This window comes from Scyliorhinus torazame, chromosome 14, assembly GCF_047496885.1.
Source record: "Scyliorhinus torazame isolate Kashiwa2021f chromosome 14, sScyTor2.1, whole genome shotgun sequence".
Lineage (NCBI taxonomy): Eukaryota > Metazoa > Chordata > Chondrichthyes > Carcharhiniformes > Scyliorhinidae > Scyliorhinus > Scyliorhinus torazame.
The window spans coordinates 40,025,367-40,047,795 of NC_092720.1; the positions used below are offsets into that span (position 1 = coordinate 40,025,367).

At 49.1% G+C, this 22,429-nt stretch overlaps 1 protein-coding gene across 4 annotated transcripts in view; it reads right to left on the reverse strand.

Moving 5' to 3' along the window:
* Positions 1 to 22,429, reverse strand: part of nyap2a (neuronal tyrosine-phosphorylated phosphoinositide-3-kinase adaptor 2a) — a 221,966-nt gene that overhangs the window by 43,591 nt on the left and 155,946 nt on the right. For all 4 annotated transcript variants that reach the window (XM_072473998.1, XM_072473999.1, XM_072474000.1 and 1 more), the window contains exons 5-6: positions 10,106 to 10,327; positions 6,285 to 6,388 (exon numbers count right to left, since the gene is read on the reverse strand). In XM_072473998.1, coding sequence (XP_072330099.1) covers positions 6,285 to 6,388; positions 10,106 to 10,327 — 326 coding nt within the window. The remainder of the gene's footprint in view (positions 1 to 6,284; positions 6,389 to 10,105; positions 10,328 to 22,429) is intronic.

The following is a 22,429-nucleotide window of genomic DNA, read 5'->3' on the forward strand; positions in this document are numbered from 1 at the left end:
AGATTGTTTCAGAGGGCAGTTAAGAATCATCACATTGTCTGGGTCTGGAGTCACATACAGGCCGGCCTGGGTAAGGATTGCAGATTTCCTCCACAGTTTAATGATTATTATTAATGACTTCCTAATACCCCAGCTGCCGTGGTGAGGGGTTAGCTCATGCTTCCAGGGCATTAGTCCAGGCTTCTGGATTCTAATCAAGTAACTTTACCATTCCTACCATCCTCCTTCCTGCCCTGATGCCCTTTGGCAGCATCGCCAATGACACTGCGCTACTTTCCCAATATGGCAATTGCTGCTGCTTCTGTGACCCAGACGTCCAATGTGCCTTTTAAAAGTAGGGCAAAATCTTACTGTGGCATTGGGAGTCTTGCCTCCGGGCTGGAGGGCCGGTGAGGAACTCTTCTCAACCACATGCCAATCAGGTGGTAGTGTTCCTATCTGGCTGCTGCTCTTGTCTCTCTAGATGGTAGCAGTTGTGTGTTTGGAAGGTGCTGTTGAGTTACTGCAGTGAATCTTGTAGATGGCGCTGGAGGAAGTGAATGTTTGTGGATGGGGTGCCAATCAAGCTTTGTCCTGGATGGTGCCAGTCAAGCTTTGTCCTGGATGGTGCCAAGCTTCTTGTGTATTAGAACATAGAACATAGAAGGAGCCGGTGCAGAAGGAGGCCATTCGGCCCATCAGGTCTGCACCAGCCCTTGGAAAGAGCACCCTACCCAAGCCCACACCTCCACCCTATCCCCGTAGTCCAGTAACCCCACCCCATCTTTTTGGACACTAAGGGCAATTTAGCATGGCCAATCTACCAAATCTGCAAATCTTTAGATTGTGGGAGGAAACCGGAGCACCCGGAGGAAACCCACGCAGACACGAGGAGAACGTACAGACTCCACACAGACAGTGACCCAAGCCGGGAATCGAACGCGAGAGACGCTGGAGCTGTGAAGCAACTGTGCTAACCACTGTGCTACCGTGCCACCCATGGAGCTGCACTTATCCAGGCAAATGGAGAGTGTTCCATCACTCCTAACTTATACCTGCAGATGACAGACAAGCTTTGGGCAGTCAGGAGGTGAGCTACTTGCCACAGGATTCCTGGCCTCTGACCTGCTTTGGTATTTAGAAGGTTGGGTTCCATTTCAGGTTCTGGTCAACAGTAACCCCCAGGATGTTGATAGTGGTGGATTCAGCAATGGTAATGTCATTGAATGTGAAGGGGGGATGGTTAGATTACCTTTTGTTCGAGATGGCCATTACCTGGCACTTGTGTGGTGTGAATGTTTCTTGCCCCATTGACTGGGCTGGGGGGCGGGGGTTTTTGGTATGTGGCACTCAGCAGAAGGCTTCCTTACCCATGTTTGCCCTGATACCATGTGGCTTCATGGGGTCCAGAGTCGATGTTGGGGACTCCCAGGGCAGTGTCCGCCTGACTGTATACCAATGTGTCACCACTTCTACCGAGTCTGTCCTGTTGGTGGGATGGCATACCCAGGGTGATGGTGGTGTCTGGGATATTACCTGTGAGTTATGATTCCATGAGTATGACTATGTCAGGCTTGACTATTACATGGGACAGGTCTCCCAATCTTGTGTTCAGAAGTGTCAATGAGGAGGCAGTGGCTGCTTCCAGAAGGATATTCCCTGGATTCCCAGGATTTCAGGCTACAAGTAAATAATTTGAGGCATGGGAGGGGGGTGGTATTCTCAGGGTGGGGGTCATGGGGAGAGGGGGCGGGGGTGGGGGGGGGGGTGTTTGGAAGCATGGGCGGGAGTGTTTCCCAGCGGACTCCCTTTCTGATGTCTGATCCCTCAATCAGGCACTATTTGCCGATGATTGAGGGAATCCCTCCCCCGAGGTGGAAAGCACAGTTTCACCAGTCATGCGAGACGCATGGTGACAGGCCTGCTTTGGCTGGGTTAATCCCAGCAATGGTGGGATGAGGCCCTTAAGTGCATTAATTGGCCACTTAATGGCCTCAATTGACGGCGAAGTGGGACGATCAACCATAGGCCTTCTTGGTCACAACTTGGTGGAAGTTCAGTTAAGCTACCACCTCACTTCAGTAAATGTAAACCTCCAAGAAGTTCACCAATGATCAAAAGATTCTGCCCATAGCTCTTTGCCTGAACCGGTCAGATATCTCCTGATATCCCAGTGGTCAGCATTGGTAAAAGGAAGAATGGGCACAGTATCTGTGGTAACAGTAAAATGACTAACGAGGAACGAGGCCACGTGGAATGGCATTAGCAACGTTGACACATTTAAGGAACGTTTGCTGCACACATGAGGGAGAAGTGAATTAAGGAATGTAGGAGGAAGTAATTAGAAATGAAAGAAGCTTGTGTGGAGTATTAACTCCAGCATAGATGAGTTAGACTTAATGGCTTGTTTCTATGCTGTAAATTCTGTGTAATCCTTATTAAAAATGAAAAATTTTGATCACGGTTTGATGCAAAATGGGAATAATTGAGAATCTGATGAATGCAGGAATTTCAGATGTATTGCATATTGGTATTAGATGCAGTAAAGGTTAGCAGACTGGGTTAGTGTGTGTATGACTGCTGCAGTCATGTTTTTAAAGAATCCTGGTTCAAAAGGCATGTTTTGGGGAGCCAGGGGTGCAATTAGCATTATAAAAGCTTGGACTAATGCAGTTTTGTTTGGATTAAAGGGGGGGGTCCCTGTGGAGTTCATTAGATTTCAGCTTGGTAAGATGATTATAGCGACTGGGTGGAGCTCAGTTATCAGGGCCGGGGTTCTCCGAAATCCCCGCCATGTGTTGACGCCAGCGTCAAAACATGTGCGAGCGATGCTGGCGTCAACGTGCCTCCAGGTCCAGGCATTCACCCCTTCCTAGGGGGCTAGTATGGCGCCGGAGTGCTGAGCGCTCGAAAGCCGGCGCGACACGGCTTCCGCGGGTCCGTGCAGGGGCTCTGTGCGGAGGAACATAGCCCCCCCCCCCCCCGGAATTAGCCTGCCCGCCATCGGTAGGCCCTGATCGTGGGCCTGGCCACCGTAGAGCCCCCCTGGAGTCGGATCCTCGGATCCTCGGATCCCCCCTCCCCCCCACCAGGGTGCCCCCTGCAGCCAGAGCTCCGAGGTCCCGCCGGTAACCCACGCCGGCGGAACTCGGCGGGCACTCGGCCCGTCGAGCACGGAGAATCGCCGGGGGAGCTGCTTTCAATGGCCCCTGACCGGCGCAGTGGCGACCCCGCGGGCGCAATAGACGCTGGTTCTCCGACGACCAGAGCATCGGCAGCCCGGCGTCAGAGCGGCGTGGCGCAATTCTCTCGCCCCCTCGCCGATTCTCCGACTTGGCGCAGGATCGGAGAATCCCGGCCCAGGCATTTTGCCGGAAAGCAGTGTTTCAGTTGAGAATTTGATGGATCTGTGAGCAGACGTCAAGCATTTTGCTCTCACTGCAGTTTAGTTAAAGATATGTCTGTAGACAGATTAGCAGTCTTTTCAAGCAATTAGGACTTGTCTGAATAGGTGGTGAGTTGAAACAAGTTGAGAAGCATATTTTGATTCATTCACAGGATGTGGGTGTCGCTGGCTCGGTCAGCATTTATTGCCCATCCCTCAGCGCATTGCTGTGGGTCTGGAGTCACATGTAGGCCAGAGCAGGTAAGGACAACAGATTTCCTTTCCTACAGGACACTAGTGAACCAGATGGGTTTTTATGACAATCAGCAATGGTTTCGTGGTAACCTTTAGACATTTAATTCCAGATTTTTATTAAATTCAGATTCCAGCAATGGCCCTTGTAGGATTCAAACATAGGTCCTCAGAGCCTGTGTCTCTGGATTACTAGTCCAGCGAGAATACAATTACGTCACTACCTCATCTGGAGAAATACAGCCAGAATTTTCTGCATGGTTCTGACAGGAGTCAGATCTTTCCATTAAAGCAGGGTCAAAAGATCTCTCTTTCATACATCTCTGTAAAGCAGATATTCCTGAGTGCTAAATGTATTTTAACAGTGGATTGAGAACCGAGTTGTTTTTTGTTGTTGTTTGAGTTAGAATACACATTGCAGATAAAAGTTACTGTGCTACTGCATTGATTCGCATTGTTTAAGGGGTAAATGTAAGTTATTTTCTGGTGTGATGTTAAAGATATTTTAATACGGTGTTAGTAATAAATTTGTTTCAATATACCATATCCCTATGTTTTTGTGAAATCAATCCTGGAGCGAGGCATTCTTTCCTCACAGTCTTACAAAATTAAAATTAAATATTGGGGTTTCTGTCTAGTATCCTGGCCACTGTTGGGGTCTGGTCTGGGATCGTAATAGAAGCAAGTAGTTTAATAATCAATTGTTTATTAACTGGATTTAGTATACATGTTCAATTGTAAGGGTTAATGAGGGGCCTTCCAACTTTGACGTCAAGATCATGTAAAGTGTACACTATTCTAATGTTCAAAGTGTTCGGTTTGAATAGTACCCCCCTTTCCCATTCTCACTCCTAAATGTTTCGGAAGGCTGTTATGCTGTATTAGTCCTTAGGGATACTGTGGTAGATTTCCAACTTTCCACCAAGACATAAAACAAACATTGTAGATTGGCTACCTGTTACAGGAATAATGCAATTTTCATTTACTTTCATTAATTGGGTTGGTCGCAATAATTATATAAAGCAAGCTCATAAGAGGCATCACAAAGGTAAAAGAAAGCGATAACTGATTGTGGACAGGAATGGGAAGAATATTCCTAAAGAGAAACTTGAAAATGCTGAAAAGCAATTACCAGGTTCGAAGGACACCCAAAATTGTCGGGCTATAGTTTGAGAGCTGTACTTGGACCACAATGTTCTTTTTAAAATTTAGTCATCCTCTTAAGGAGTGTATTCTTTAACATATGAAATAGTATACAATTTTATGCTCGTTTTTAAAGAAAATAAATTTAATTACTTACCATATCTGGCAATCTCTGGCATGTCGTTCACTTGTGTGGGCACTGTGCCAAATATCATCAGTAAAATGATGTTACAATGTTTTTGACCCAAAACAAATTCAGACCAACTGCACCATGAGGCTGATTATAGGGTTTTACAAGATTTTGTTGCAAATTCCATATGCTCATTTTCCACTGAATTCCATTCAGTCACATAACATTAGCACTTACTATAAATTTGCCTTCTGCTTATCACATGGACATGAACAAGGACATTGGCTGGTCAGGCAAAGCCTATCCATTCAGCGATTGTCAAAATGTGTGGGTGGACTCAGGTGATGACACCAAGGAACAGAAAACTCTCAATATAAAGCGATCTAAAAACCTCAACATCCCTCTGGGACATTACACAGTGCATAAAATATCCAGTAAGATGTTGAGTGTGACTGAATTAGTCACAATGCATCTTTGTCACACAGGATCTCCGCTCTTTTACTGATGTTTATGGCAACACATCTCACAATTTCATGCATTTAGAATTGGGACAGAGGTTAATGAATCAGGAAAATTCTATTTTAATGAATGGGATTACCAAATTTCCTGAAAAATGTTCATTAATTTTGATGTGAAAAACCCATAGGTTAGCAGTCTTGGTTATAATGATGTAATATAATCATGGGCTCCCTCAGAAGTCTCGCCATTCTTGCCTGCCCCTGACACTCTTTCTGAAAAGATTTTCTTTCCATATAAGGAACTTTGGCAGGCAGCCCATCGCAATGAATTAATCGCAAAGATTTTCAACACTCCCAACGCCTTTTGTGAAATGTTCTTAGAAGTTTTAATAAAGATAATGTACACAAAATGTGATATGACCACAAAAGAACAGACAGACATCAAAATGACTAAGAAACAACGATAAAAAAGATTGACTCCACTAAAAGATGTACAAGTTAGCAACGAAACATCACAACACTGCAACTCCTTATGACGACAGAGCGAAGAAAAAATGTACACCAGCAAGGACAGATCGGAGACATTTTTTTTATCAGATTTGTTCATTTCAAAGACACACAAATCTGCTAAAACACACAAAACACAATGAGGAAGTCGGAAAAGTCTCTATATCTATGTATGTAGAGTACATCTCATTCACAGTCAGATAACACTGGATGAAAAGTTTTTGTTTCTTTTAAGTTTAAAAAAGAGGAAAGACTGAAAGATGAGCCACAGAAAGAGACCGTCCTGCCTTTCGGAAACCTGCTACTGCCAATGATTGACACAGAGGGAGACGGCGACAAGCTGGTAATAAAATGGAGGACAGACATGTGACAACTTTTTTTTTTGGCATGTTGAACTGTGAGGTCACTCTGGAGTGGCTAGCGATGGTACCTGGCTCTGTTGTGTCTCGCTGGATTGCCTGAGAGGAGTGATTGATGGAGGAGGCACACCTGAAGTAGAAGCAGATCGGCCCAGCTTGCAGCTTGCCTTTGTCTCTGTGGATTGAAAGCTGAGTTAGAAAAGAAGTGGATGTCCAGGCCCATGCCTTGCAACATGTTAATAAAGCCACATTTAACGCTATAACCAATGGCTTTGGATAAAGCTTAAAATGATTCTGAAAAACTACTTGGCAAACACACTTTCGATAGCCTATAAATTACCATTGGTAACATCATTGTATGAATGTTTAATGCATTTCCATGACCTTGTTCTTCCTGCTACATTAATGGGATAGTAACCTATTTACTTTTGAAAAATTAATTCCATTAAAATAGTCAGAGGAAGGTCGTTCAAATATATTAAGTTTTGCTAATATTACCAAAAGGCTTTCCTAATTTTGTGTCCACTCTGTAACAGAAGCTAATGAGCCAATGACTTCATTAAAATAGCACAAAAAGCACTTTATCCAAGATTTTAAAAATAAGGCCGAATAATTTCTGCCCCAGAATGATATAAATGTTGATACTGTAAGTGGCCTAAATTTAAGTGAAATACTTGCACTAAAACTCTTCAGACCTGGTAGGAAGTGTTCCTTAAAGCTTGTCCACACCCTTCGTAACACGATCTTCAATTATTGAGTCTGACATTAAGGCTAAAAGAGTTCCTTTCTGAAGTGCTGATATTTCACGCTTGGTGCACATTCCTCCCCTCCGAAGAAGTAGGGTTCACCTAAAATACGTGAAGGGATTCCTCAAGAGTAATTTTTCTCTGTCAAAACCTCCAGAATGGCCTCAACTCTTGCATTCAATGTGGGTGAAAAATGTATTGACACATAGACATTTACAGCACAGAAGGAGGCCATTCAGCCCATCGTATCCACACCGATTAACTAAGATCTGACTACACCCAACCTATTTTCCAGTGCTTGGCCTATCTCCCGCGACAAAACAATGAAACAGACTGGAGCATTGCTTCGGAATTGGAGCCAGGCACAAATCGCAATTTTTGCATGACCCGCTATTCTCCACCCAATTGCAATTCTGGCTGCCAGCGTCAGGAGGCGGAGAACTCAGCCCCAGATGTACCTCAACAACATGGGTATTTGGGTCTAAACTCTGAGGACAAACCTTTCTTAATTGCCCCTGACTTGAATTTTCCGCTCCCGCTTCCGTAGGGCGGGTTCGGTGAAGGAAACGGGAAATCTCGTAAGAAGTCTCAAATCGTGATGAATGCTGACATATACATGTGACACGATTGTCACCTCCCCTGTCAGTGACAGGGCCCACTTCCCGATGTTCAATGTCGGGAACATCGTTTGAATACATTATCATCTCATTATCAGGCCTTTACGCCTGAATCCATACCCCGCCGTCAGAAATTCCATTCATGTTGGCGTGAGGGTAGATCAGCATGAAACCCAACTGATCTCCGAAGGCATGCACCTGGCAAGGAGACCTCCCAGGGAGCTCAGGTGACTGTATTGCTCTGGTGGGGGAGGGGGGATGCACGGGTACTGCCCAAGCACTGCCCGGGAACTGCCACTGGCAGTGTGTGGGCACTACCCCATGGCACAATCTTGGCACTGCCCCCTGGTGGGAAAGTGCCTGGGGCAATGCTTGAGCGAGGTGGTTACAGGCGAACTCTTGTGCGCTGGGGCGGCCTTTAAGAATGGCACCCTGATCTTTGAGGGATTCAGTTGCTGGTGGGGCAGGCACGACCGTGATGTCGCCCTGCCAACATTACATCGCGGGACCCGCCCCTTCAGGTTTTTCCACACTAAATCTGGGATGAGGAGGCGGAGAAAGCGGGGTTGCTTTCGGTGGCTTCAACATAGTTTTCCCCAACCGCTATCAACTTTGCCGATAACCGGAAAAATGCAGCCCAATGTGAACTTGTCCACTTTGGCAGCAAGACTCGAAAAACAGAATCTCACTTAAATGGAGAGAAATTCAAGCACTCTGAGGTACAGAGTGACCTGGGTGTCCTGCTGCATTACGTTAATATTCAGGTAGAGCAAATGATTAGGAAGGCAGGATGAATGTAGTTATTTATTGCAAAAGCAATGGAATCTAAAATTGGATGTTTTGATACAGTTGTGAAGCGTGTTATTACATCGAGAATAATGTGTACAGTTTTGGTCTCCTTATTTTAAAAGGGTGCAAATATGTTAGAATCAGTTCAGAGGACGTTCACTTGCCTGGGATGGGCGTGTTATCTTACGGGGAAAGACTGGGCAGGCTGGGCCTATATCCATAGGAGGTTAGAAGACTCAATGGTGATCTTATTGAAACATACAAGATCCTGAAGGGGCTTGACAGAGTGGATGCTGAAAGAATGTTTCCCCTTGTGGGAAAGATTACAACTGGGGGACATAGTTTAAAAATGAGGACTCTCCAATTTAAGATTCAGATGAGGAGAATTGTTTTCACTGAAAGGGTCGTAAATCTTTGGAACTCTCTTCCCCAGACAGCGGTAGAGGCAGGTCAATAGATATTTTTAAGGCAGAGGGAGATAAATTCTGGACTAATAAGGGAGTCAAAGGTGATTGGGGGCAGACGGAATGTGAAGTTGATGCCAGTGTGGTCATGCAAATTGTACAGTAAACACCATTGTCATTAACCAGCCAGCCCCGGTATTCTCTAGGCTTCCTGCGATGCTCCACCTCTACCAGGAGGAATTATCGACGATGAGGTTCACTTGTGGTATTTAAAATTGGGAAACAGGCGCCATGGCTGCTGAGGGAGAGAGAGGAGGTAGGACATGTTCCCAGAGGCGTGACCGTGCGCTGCCGGTCCTGTTGCTAGCTGGGCTTGTTGGGGGGAAGAAGGGGTGGGGTGCCAGGGCCGGAGAGAGTAGTGGGGAATGACCAGGGGATGGGCCGTGGGGTTGGGTTGTCAACCTGGGACCAGGGTGTCCAGGCGTGGACTGCCATTGCCATGGCCTGCAAGGCAGCCACCTTGCTGCGCACCCCACTGACCGCACACCATGGCCCGAGGTTGCGCAGAGCGACATCGGCCATATGGGTGTCCCCACCCCACCACCGACCTCCCCCACTCCACCACCCCAGCAAGGTCTCAATCTCCGCATAGTTGAAACGGGGTGCCGCTCATCGGGGTGTTATCCTCTTGGCTGGAATGAGTGTGTGTGAGGAGTGGAGTGCTTACATGCGGCTGCAGCTTGTCAGCCTCTGGAGTGCCCATCCTGACCTCGGCGAATCGGACGCCATCATGCATTGGAATTGCATTAGTTCCACGTGGTGTCGGCGGGGATAGCCCATTAACGGATCTGGAATTGCTCCGGCACTACTGTAAATTCTGCATATGTGCGAATTGCTTCTGTTTTCTGATCCATTTACTGTTTAATAATTGGCTTGCCAGCTTAAAACCATAGCATGCTTTAGTTGCTGTACCTTCTTTTGAAACCCAGAAAGCCAACATATTCTAAAGCCAGTTTTCTGTTGGATGTACTATGTATTATCTCAATATCAGACAGATAAAAACCCACAATGGGTTAAATTGCCTATGGAAGTGACCTGAGATGTTGAACCCAAACTGGAGTGAATTCCTTAAAAATGTAACATTGTCCTTGAACACGATTTTCTAGAATGTTCTATTTAAAGTCAGTTTGGGTTGGGGATCACCTTTACAGCAGTAGATGTTGTAAATTTACTATTTAAACTGTACTGAAGAATGAAGATTGTAAAGAAACATAAACAGTTCTGAGGTCACTGTATTTAAATGCTTATGCTGGTTGGCACAGAGTTTGATAGTTACCTGGCTGCATGGTGTCCGAGCAGCTATGCCCTGCCAACAGAGTGGGGCTGACTGAGGACCTTCCCATTCGACTGGAAACTGTTGCTGGTGGCCCAGGGCTTCCATCCCATTCCTGAGATTTGACTGGCTCTCCTGAAGCACCTTGCGCCTCTTTCTCTTTGCTTTCTGCCTTTGGCACCAGTTCAATGCTGAAACTCCGTCCTTTTGGGTCCTCCCCTGGTTCTGCAACAAAATAAAGCAACTGAATTATCTGAGCTCTCAAAGCCTGCGCCAAATGCCCACATTCGAGATATGGATCTGAGGTGACTCTGCCAGAGGTATGTGTGAGCCGTGATAACCTTCAGCACTGCACGCCTGAATGGCCATGCTGATGTGGGCAAAGTCAAAATCATCAATTTTGTCTGCAGTAGTCTGCAGCCTGGAACCTACCTTCATCAGCAAACATTTTAGGAGATTGTGGACAGACTATAAACAGGAACGTTTTTCTTTTGGTTCGGAGTGAGGAGCTAACCAAAATTTACTATTCAGACTTGTTTGGATGTTTCAATATCTGCATGTTACAATAGGAATTAAACATTGATTGATATAAATATAGTGGAATTATTCTTAAGTCTGCATGTAAATGAATAATTGCAACCGATACATCTGTAACAGGAAGCAGTACAGCCCTAACTGAAGCTGGTCAATACAGTACTTTACCTACTTACCCTGCAATGGATATATATTATTCAGTTTCGAAGCTGCACTTGTTCCAAATTGAGTAATATGGGTCCCATCGGGGCCTGAGATCACATCTTATACACGTGGAGAGGTCCCAGCGGATACTAGAAGTGAACACTCAATGCAAATCATAGCCCCCAGTCAAATGCAATTTGTGTTATTGAATTTGTCATTGTAAGGGTGACATCACCACAGCTTCTTAGATCTTCAGGCATGCTCGTATAAAATATTCTTAAAGAGATATTGTCAGCCTGTGGGGCTCAGTTTACAAATATCTAACACAATCGCAAAATGATCTACATTCCAAAAACCATTCATCTCGGACCAAATTGCTGTTTTTCAGCTCTCCAAATAGGAGTTACTTCAGCAGACTGTTTAGCTTGCCTATTGATGTCAGTTGTGAATTCATCAGCACAGATTTGATATTCAGTACTTGGGAATTTGCTCTGCTGTTTCATCTTAGTGGCAGTATGACGACATTATACGATGGGCTCTATCCAGTTCTCAAACGTGGTGGGATTAACAAATCCATATTTCACTCTTGTGTTACTCTTCGGAGCTCTTGGGGAAATATTTTGAACATACAAGATGGATCTTTGTAATACTGGTCACTTTGAAATCAAAGGGTGGAATTTTCTCATTGTTTTGCAGAGTGGCGCAGCAGGTGGGAAGAATGGCAGAGGAAGCCGCTAGCCACAATTCCCCTGCCTTATTTTTAGCCACTTGGTCAAAACAAATTAAGGGGCTGGTCCCATGACAGCACAATGCCGGGCTGGGTTCACAAAAGATCGAGGCCTTGTAGCCACCTGAGTTGGCCACGTCCCGACTTAAAATGGAGAACAGCAAAGGCTGAAGGGAAATTCAGCCAACACAGGCAAAAACTAGCAGGTGTAAGTTTACTGTGTATTAGACTCTGCAGAAACCCAGACAGCATCGATCCAAGCAGCCATCTGCATAGTAATGTAGCAGCCATATACATAGTAATGGGCGATCCCTGGGAACAATCAAAACACTTGAGGTAAACAAGGCCAAGCCAGACTCCTCGCCGCCAGCAGGATCCAACACAAAAGAGGTTAACGGACACTTAAAGACCGCCCAACAATCAGGGAGCCGCTCCAGTATTGGAGAAATCGAACCAAGCGATTGGAACTAAGTCCAATCACCTAGAACCAGGTACGGGGTCCGCCCCGAAAGGCGGGAAGCCCCTGGGGACTATAAAGCAAAGCCCCCAAGTTCAAATCGTCCTTCTTGGCAGGGTCACTCAGCAACGCGAAGCAACCCCTGAGAGTGACCTGTCCAGCTGCCGCTCCAACGAAGTAAGTCTTAAGTCAATGCTCGCTACGAGATAGGCGCTCCTAGCTACCAGTCCATGCCAGCTTTGAATCCTGCAGTTTCAGAACCCGAACGAAAGGCCATTTGTTCCCCATACCTGGTGGGCCAGTCCGAAGCTAAGTATGGGCCTGTTAGTTGTAGAAATAGCCTAGAAAGTAGAGTTTATGCATGAGTAGCGATTTACTGTGTATAATAAATGTGTATTGATTTGAATCTTACTAATTGGTGTGTTGAGTTATTGATCATTACTTGAACTTGAACCTCGTGGCGGTATCATAAAGATACCTGGCGACTCTAGAGCAAAGGTTATAAAACACAGCCAATTGAACCAACCAAGTTAGCAACAGCCTCACCCCTATTTCAAAAATAAATATAGATCCCCCACCCATGCCTCTCCCACCATGGAGCCCACCCTGCCCCCACCACAGAACTCTCCCACCCCCCCAACCATAAACTCCCCCCTCCAATCTATCATCATGGAAATCTCCCCTCATGGAACCCCCCCCCAAACCCCCCCCACTCTCCACCCCACATGAGCACAGTACTCCGAGCCCCCATTGGAACACCCAGCTACACAACACAACTCCCAAATTAAACACCCCCAAGCACTGCACCCTGGAATTGCCATGGGCACTGTCCTTGGCACTGCTTAGGCAATGCAGCTGACAGCACTTCCTGCACCTCTGGCTGTCTAGGGCGCCGGTAGCGACCATGACTTTGCACATATTATAGCTCATGCATTCCACTCGACCAGTATTTGATTAAAAAAGAAGTTGATAGTTTTGCAAAGAGTAATCGTAAGCCTGAGGATTGAGAGAGTTTTAGGTAATAGCAAAGACTGAGCAAAAAGTTGACTAAAAAGGCAAAAAATTGGAATAAGAGCAATTAGTCAGGAATATAACATTTGATTGCCAGAGTTTTTATAAGTATGCAAAAAAGGATAATAAATATTGATCCCTTCGAAGTAGAAACAGGAGAAATTATCATGGCGAATGGAGAATTGGAATGAGACATTGAATAAATATTTTGTGCCTGTCTTCGCAGTTGAAGACTCAAATTATGTCCCAGAAATAGGGGTGATGAAAGGATTAATAAGATTGAGGAACTTAAAGTAATTAATATCAACAGAGAAAAAATATCTAAAAACATGAGTGACGAAAGAACAAATCCTAAGGAACTGACATTCTGTGGTTCTAAAAGGAGTGGTATCTGCAGATATTGCAGATGATTTTCCAAAATTCTCTTGATTATAAAATGGTCCCAGCCAATTAGAAGTTAGCAAATTTAACACTGCTATTCAAGAGAAGAGGGATAGAGAAAAGGGGGAATCGCAGATCAATTAGCCTGACATCAGTCGTCAGGAAAATGCTGGAATCCATTATTAAAGAAGTCTCCTCCTTAGAAAATCAAAGTATGACCCAACAGTCAGCATAGGTTTATGAAAAGGAAATCGTTTATGAAAAGGGGAAGTTTCACAAATTCATTAGAGGTTTTTGAAGATGTAGCTAGTGAGACAGATAAAGGTGTATCAGTAGATGTACTATACTTGGCTTTCCAAAAAGTAAGGTGTTCCACAAAATGTTAAAATGAAAAATAAAGGCTCATGGAATGGGGCGAAATATATTAGCATGGATCATATAGAATCATAGAATTTACAATGCAGAAGAAGGCTATTTGGCCCTTCGAGTCTGCACTGGCCCTTGGAAAGAGCACCCTACTTAAACCCATACCTCCACCCTATCCCCGTAACCCCACCTAACCTTTTTGGACACGAAGGGCAATTTAGCATGGCCAATCCACCTAACCTGCACATCTTTGGACTGTGGGAGGAAATCGGAGCACCCGGAGGAAACCCACGCCCACGATGGAGGACTGGTTAACAGACAAGAAGCAGAGAATAGGAAGAAATGGAACACTTTCAAGATGCTTGGTGAGTGCTGCAAAAGACACAAAGAGATATGGACAGGTTGAATGAGGGGGTAACAGGATGCAGATGGAGAATAATCTGGGGAAGCCTGAGGTTATTCATTTTCGTAATAAGAATGGAAAAGGGAATATGTTTTAAAAGGCGTGATTTGGATGTTCTCTTTCAGCAAACGCAGCTACAGCAAGCAATTAGGACGGCAAATGGCTTGTTGACCACTGTTGCAAGAGGTTTAGAGTATAAGAAAAAGAAAGCCTTTGCACCATCGTCCAGAGCTTTGGTTAGACCACAACTGGAATCCTGGCGGCTTTAGTCTCCATATCTAAGGAGGATTATACTTGCATTACAGGCGGTACTTCAAAGGCAGTCCAGTAGTTTGGTTCATGGTATGAGACAGTTGCCCTATGAGAGGTTGAGTAATTTGGGTATTGTGGTAGTATGTATTCGGGGTCATGTGGGACTGGAAGCCCTAATGTCATTGGCTGACAGATCCCGGGTCCTGGTTGGCCGTTGACCTCTAGCTCCGCCCTGAAGGCGGAGTATAAGAAGCCGGAGTCCTCCCCCGCAGGCCATTCTACTATCGAGCTGCGGGGGAACAGACACGCTTAATAAAGCCTCATCGACTTCACTCTATTCGTCTCACGGAGTCTTTGTGCGCTACAATTTATTAAGCGTGCCTAAAAAGGACTATGGAGCTCAGGATCATCCCGGAATGCCTGAGGATCAGCCCCCACGCAGTGAACGCGGCAGCAGCCTTCAAGCACTGGCAGACTTGTTTCAAGGCCTACCTCAGAACGGCCACCGGCCGGGTCACAGAAGACCAAAAACTACAGGTCCTGCACTCGAGGGTAAGCACGGAGATTTTCTCCCTCATCGAAGACGCGGAGGATTTCCAGACGGCTTTCGCAGCACTGAAAAGTCTCTATGTCCGCCCAGTTAACCAAATCTACGCTCGCTACCAGCTCGCGACGAGACGGCAAGGTCCCGGAGAATCGATGGACGAATTCTACGCCGCGCTGCTGATTTTGGGACGAGCCTGCAGCTGCCCTTCGGTGAACGCAAATGAACACACGGTCATGTTAATGCACAATGCTTTTGTGGCAGGTATGAATTCCTCCCAAATCTGCCAAAGACTTCTAGAAAGAGAGTCGCTAGGACTCTGAGGCCCGGGCCCTAGCAGCCTCCCTAGACGTGGCCGCGCGTAATACCCGCGCCTATGGCCCCGACCGTGCGGCAGCCCATTGGGCTCCGTACGTACCCGTCGCGACAAACCCACCCCCCTCCCAGACACCCCACAGGCTTGCGCGGTCCAAACGCCAAGTCGCACCGGGGGCGCCCGCTGCTATTTCTGCGGCCAGGTGAAACACCCCCGGCAGCGCTGCCCGGGCCGCGCAGCAATCTGCAAGAGCTGCGGGAAAAAGGGCCATTTCGCGGTTGTGTGCCGGTCCCGCGAGGTCGCCGCTGTCCCGGGAGAACAGGGAGCCCTGCAAGCCGTTTACGCTCCCCAACCCCCCCAGCGCCCCATGTACGATCCGCAGGCGCAACCGCTCTGGGTCCCGACCACCGCGGTCCCGGGAGAACAGGGAGCCCTGCACGCCGCTTACGCTCCCCAACCCCCTCCCCCCGCGCCCCATGTATGACCCGCCGGCGCTACCACTTTGGGTCCCGACCACCGCTCTCCCCGGAGAAGAGGGAGTTCTGCGCGTCTCTAACGCCCCCCAAACCCTCCCTCCCCGCGCCCCACGTCTGACCCGCCGGCGCTACCAACTTGGGTCCCGACCACCGCTGTCCCCAGAGATGAGGGAGCCCCGCGCGGTCCTAACGCTCCCAACCCCCCCAGCGCCCCATGTGCGACCCGCAGATGCCGCCATTTTGGGTCCCGGCCACCACAAGGGGAGGAAGGGCGCCGCCATCTTGGACCACCCCAGACCTGTACGACGCGTGAGGGCGGCCATTTTGTCCACACCCACCGCCATCTTGTGACCCCCCAGCCATGTGCGATGTATGGGGGCAGCCATTTTGTTCATCCCCGACGCCATCTTGGACGGCAACAACGGACCCCACTCCACTACTACAACCACGTCTCGCTTCAATTACGCTCGATCAAGCTCGGCCCCGGACACTCCAGACGACGACGACAACAGTGCTAATAAACTGCCACGAGACACCAAGCCTAGTCGACTCCGGGAGCATGGAGAGCTTTATCCACCCCAACACGGTAAGACGCTGTTCCTTGACCACCTATCCCAGCGCACAAAAGATTTCCCTAGCTGCAGGATCCCACTCCTTACAGATCCAAGGTTTCTGCATAGTTACCCTAATGGTGCAGGGGAGGGAGTTCAAAAACTACAAACTACACGTCCTTCCCTAACTCTGCGCCCCCACTTTACTGGGATTAGATTTCCAGTGCAATCTACAGAGCCTTACGTTCAAATTCGGCGGCCCAATACCCCCACTCACTATCTGCGGCCTCACAACCCTCAAGGTGCAACCCCCGTCCTTGTTTGCGAACCTCACCCCGGATTGCAAACCCATTGCCACTAGGAGCAGACGGTACAGCGCCCAGGACCGGACCTTCATTCGGTCCGAAGTCCAGCGGCTACTAAAGGAAGGCATAATCCAGGCCAGCAATAGTCCCTGGAGAGCACAGGTGGTAGTAGTGAAGACAGGGGAGAAACAAAGGATGGTCATAGACTATAGCCAGACCATCAACAGGTACACACAACTAGACGCGTACCCTCTCCCCCGCATATCCGACATGGTCAATCGGATTGCCCAATATAAAGTCTTCTCCACCGTGGACCTCAAGTCCGCCTACCATCAGCTCCCCATCCGCCCAAGTGACCGCAAGTACACAGCCTTCGAGGCAGACGGGCGATTATACCATTTCCTAAGGGCCCCATTTGGCGTCACAAACGGGGTCTCGGTCTTCCAACGGGAGATGGACCGAATGGTTGATCAACATGGGTTGCGGGCCACGTTCCCGTATCTCGACAATGTAACCATCTGCGGCCACGACCAGCAGGACCACGACGCCAACCTCCAAAAATTCCTCCAGACCGCCAAAGCCTTGAACCTCACGTACAACGAGGACAAGTGCGTTTTTAGCACCAACCGGCTAGCCATTCTGGGCTACGTAGTGCGCAATGGGATAATAGGCCCCGACCCCGAACGTATGCGCGCCCTCATAGAATTTCCCCTCCCGCACTGCTCAAAAGCCCTGAAACGCTGCCTGGGTTTTTTTTTCATACTACGCCCAGTGGGTCCCCCAGTACGCAGACAAGGCCCGCCCCCTAATACAGACCACGACCTTCCCTCTGTCGACAGAGGCTTGCCAGGCCTTCAGCCGCATCAAAGCGGATATCGCAAAGGCCACGATGCGCGCCATCGACGAGTCCCTCCCCTTCCAGGTCGAGAGCGACGCCTCTGACGTAGCTCTAGCGGCCACCCTTAACCAAGCGGGCAGACCCGTGGCCTTTTTCTCTCGAACCCTCCACGCTTCAGAAATCCGCCACTCCTCAGTGGAAAAGGAAGCCCAAGCCATAGTGGAAGCGGTGCGACAGTGGAGGCATTACCTGGCCAGCAGGAGATTCACTCTCCTCACCGACCAACGGTCGGTAGCCTTCATGTTCGATAATGCACTGCGGGGCAAAATCAAAAACGACAAGATCTTAAGGTGGAGGATCGAGCTCTCCACCTTCAACTACGAGATTTTGTATCGTCCCGGAAAGCTGAACGAGCCGTCCGATGCCCTATCCCGCGGCACATGTGCCAATGCACAAATTAACCGCCTCCAAACCCTCCACGAGGACCTCTGCCACCCGGGGGTCACTCGGTTTTTCCACTTTATCAAGTCCCGCAATCTCCCATACTCTTTAGAGGAGGTCCGTACAGTCACAAGGGACTGCCACATCTGCGCGGAATGCAAACCGCATTTTTTCAGGCCGGATGGTGCGCACCTGATTAAGGCTTCCCGCCCATTTGAACGCCTTAGTCTCGATTTCAAAGGGCCCCTCCCCTCCACCGACCGCAGCACAGACTTTCTTAATGTGGTGGACGAATACTCCCGCTTCCCATTCGCCATTCCCTGCTCTGACATGACCGCGGCCACAGTCATTAAAGCCCTGAACACCATCTTCACACTGTTCGGTTACCCCGCTTACGTCCACAGCGACAGGGGGTCCTCTTTCATGAGTGACGAGCTGCGCCAGTTCCTGCTCAGCAAGGGCATAGCCTCAAGCAGGACGACCAGCTACAACCCCCGGGGGAACGGGCAAGTAGAGAGGGAGAACGGCACAGTCTGGAAGACCGTCCTACTGGCCCTACGGTCCAGGGACCTCCCAGTTTCACGGTGGCAGGAGGTCCTCCCGGACGCTCTCCACTCCATCCGGTCGCTATTATGTACGAGCACTAATCAAACGCCTCATGAGCGTCTCCTTGTCTTCCCTAGGAGGTCCTCCTCTGGAACGTCGCTGCCGACCTGGCTGGCGGCCCCAGGACCCATCTTGCTCCAAAAGCATGTGCGGACACACAAGGCGGACCCGTTGGTCGAAAGGGTTCACCTCCTCCACGCGAACCCGCAGTACGCTTACGTGGAGTACCCCGACGGCCGACAGGACACGGTCTCCCTGCGGGATCTGGCGCCCGCCGGCAGCACACACACCCCCCCGACACCATTCACCCAACACCCCCCCCTTCCTGCCACCGCCGCACCCCGCGACCGCCCCCTTCCCAGGAGGATCGGTTCCCCTCCCCTCAGGCCCGACCAAGAATAAAGCCCAAGCTGAAACCGTAAGGCTCCCGGAGACGACAACACCGGTACAAGCACCACCACCACCACCGGGGCCGAGGCGATCGACACGGACGACCAGACCGCCCGACCGACTCGTGGCGTCGATTTAAATCAATATATGGACTTTTCACAAGAACATTTTGCTTTTCTCCCGATACCTTCTGTAAATAGTTGAAACAGGACAAAATTGTACATACTGTATTGCCATGTGAATGTTTTCCTCCCAGGACCAGCCCTGTAAACCCTTACCACCATGCGAAGCATCACCCCGCCGGGTTCATTTTTGACAAGGGGTGAATGTGGTAGTATGTATTAGGGGTCATGTGGGACTGGAAGCCCTAATGTCATTGGCTGACAGATCCCGGGTCCTGGTTGGCCGTTGACCTCTAGCTCCGCCCTGAAGGCGGAGTATAAGAAGCCGGAGTCCTCCCCCGCAGGCCATTCTACTATCGAGCTGCGGGGGAACAGACACGCTTAATAAAGCCTCATCGACTTCACTCTATTCGTCTCATGGAGTCTTTGTGCGCTACAGGTATATACTCTCTCTCGTTTTGAAGCTGATGTCACTGAAACGTAAAAGATTCTGAAGGGGCTTGACAGGATGGAGGTTGTTTCCTCTGGCTGGGGTACCTAGAACACAGAGGCACTGGCTGGAATTCTCCCATTATGAGATGAAGTGCTGTGGCACGGGCAGAATAGTGGAATGTTTCCCTCTGCGGAGGCTGGCGGGAAAACATGCCAAATCATCTGGCCCAACCTCATTAATTATGCACCCGAGTGTTTCATGCTGTATTCAGTGGAGGAGCAAGCCTGGGTGGGCTCTTAGTCTGCTGTCGTGGTGCAGACACACACACACACTGATGGACATGCAGTGGGACCAATCAGCATACACAACACTGCAGCCAATCACCAGTGAGAGCACACGCACTATAAAGACAGGGGACAGGAGAGTTCCCGCTTATTCTAGTAGCAGCCAGCTCGGAGCACAGAGCTCACAGCCTGCAACACAGACATTCACCATGTGCTCAGTGCATCACCTGGTTAGGACTAGGCACGGGTCAACAGTTAAAGCTGGTATTGCATTTACCCACAGTTCAAGTATGCTAATATAGTTAACCTTATAATAACATAGAGTTGCATCACTTCCGGTGTTGGTGACCTGTTTGTGATCCAGAACACCCAACACACCATGGTACAAGGAGTGGTTGCATACTAGCACTTCTGAGACCCACCTGCAACTAATCAGCATTCCGGCATCCTGAAGTATGGAGAACATCAACCCACCGCGCCACTCCGCATCGCCGGCAATCTCGGGGTCAATTGGAAGATTTTTAAACAGCGCTTCCAGCTCTTCCTCGAAGCCACGGCCAGGGAGAACGCCTCGGACAGCAGGAAGATTGCTCTGCTCCTCTCCACGGCCGGGCAACACACCATCCACATCTTCAACTCCCTCACATTCGCAGACGACGAGGACAAGACAAAGTACAAGATGGTTCTCCTCAAATTCGATACCCACTTCAGCATAGAAGCTTCGAAAGATACCTGTTCCAGCAGCGCTTGCAGGGTAAGGACGAGCCTTTCCAATCCTTTTTAACACACCTCCGCATCCTGGCGCAGTCCTGCGGCTACGGGCCCACCTCCGACTCCATGATACGCGACCAGATCGTATTTGGTGTTCTGTCGGACCCCCTGCGTCAGCAGCTCCTCAAAATTAAGCAACTCACCCTAGCGATTGCCATCGAGACCTGTGTCCTGCATGAATATGCCATCAGCCGGTACTCCCACATACCGGCGGCTGAAATGGCGCGGCAAGGTCCCCACGAGGCGGAATGGGTCCAAACAATTGAACACCTCCAAGGTTGCAGCCTGGATGAGGGCAGCCATTTTGCACGCTTTTTGCGGCCTCCCGCGCTTGTACGTGCCAAACGAGGGGACGGTGACGTGGAGGAACGCGATGCGCAGACCACGCAGGACCGCACCGCGCATGCGCGGTGGCGCAACGAGCGTACTGACATCACGACGTGCGGCAACTGTGGCTCCGCCCATTTAAAGCAGCAATGTCCTGCAAAATAGCGACAATGCCTACGATGTGGCAGACTTGGCCACTATGCTGCCTGCTGTCGAGCAGCTCAGCCTGCCAATTCGCATCGCTTCAGCCAGCCTCACAGGAACGTTCGGGCAATTCAACCCACGCAGATCAGTGACACCTAGGACCCGAGGGAGCCTTTTCGAGTCGCTGTTATAACAAAGAACCGGCTGTCCCCGAATCAAAACCACCAGCCGCTGTCGGTGCACAGCACTGATCCAGACGACGAGTGGTGTGCCACCTTGACGGTCAACCAGAATTCGTCGCCCACCTCAGAGACTTGACTTATGAGTTTTACAATGTTGGACTCTTTGATCTGTTCTGTTATCCTGTTTCATCGTTCCAGTAGTTTGTATATAATGTTCATTTTGTTGTTGGTGTGACACCCTATTTCTCTGCACCAGGCACCTTCCCGTGTAAATAGATTTGCCTCATGTACATAGTCATGTAAATAACACGCACACACATAGTCAGGTACATTCACTGCACAATATTTATTGTCACGTAGGCACATGTTCTTTATATAAAAGGGGGATGTCATAATATACACCAGTATATTATGGTGCAGACACACACACACACACTGATGGACACACAGTGGGACCAATCAGCAAACACAACACCGCAGCCAATCACCAGTGAGCGCACACGCACTATAAAGACAGGGCACAGGAGAGTTCCCGCTCATTCTAGTAGCAGCCAGCTCGGAGCACAGAGCTCACAGCCTGCAACACAGACATTCACCATGTGCTGAGTGCATCACCTGGTTAAGACTAGGCAAGGGTCAACAGTTAAAGCTGGTATTGCATTTACCCACAGCTCAAGTATGTTAATATAGTTAACCTTAGAATAAAATAGAGTTGCACCACTTCCAGTGTTGGTGACCTGTTTGTGATCCAGAACACCCAACACATCAGTGGGGATGACAGCTGTGATGCTTCGATCGTGGTTTCCTCGGAGCTCTCCTCCAAGGTATTCTCTTGGTGGCGGAGGGTCCACCCCAGCCCATCCGCTGGAGATCCTGCGAGAGAGTGGACATGTGGTCAATGGGAGGGAAGGATAATATTGTCTGACATGAACAACTCACTTGAGGCAGATCATCTGGGTGAAGGGGCAGTGGTTCCTCGCCTTTGCGGGGCAGGCCAACCTCGCTGTCGGTGACTGCTCTATCCTCGGCCAATCCAGCGATCTCCAGGGCCCGATCCCCTTGGGGGCGATGCCTGGAACTCTGTAGTCCTTCTAGGCCTTTTCGCACCTATTATGGGTTATCTTCTCCTCCGGGGGCAGAGAGGCGGCATTGTGAGCCACACGCATGATGCAGCAGGGCGGTCTATGTCATTTGGGCATGGAGGGAGTTGCTGGTGGGTGATAGCGTGTGCAGGAGCATGAACATGGTGGGGAAGGGTGCGAGGTGCTGGACGCTGACTTATTGGGGGTGGAATGGAGGTCAGGAGGGGTGGTGGAGGTCAT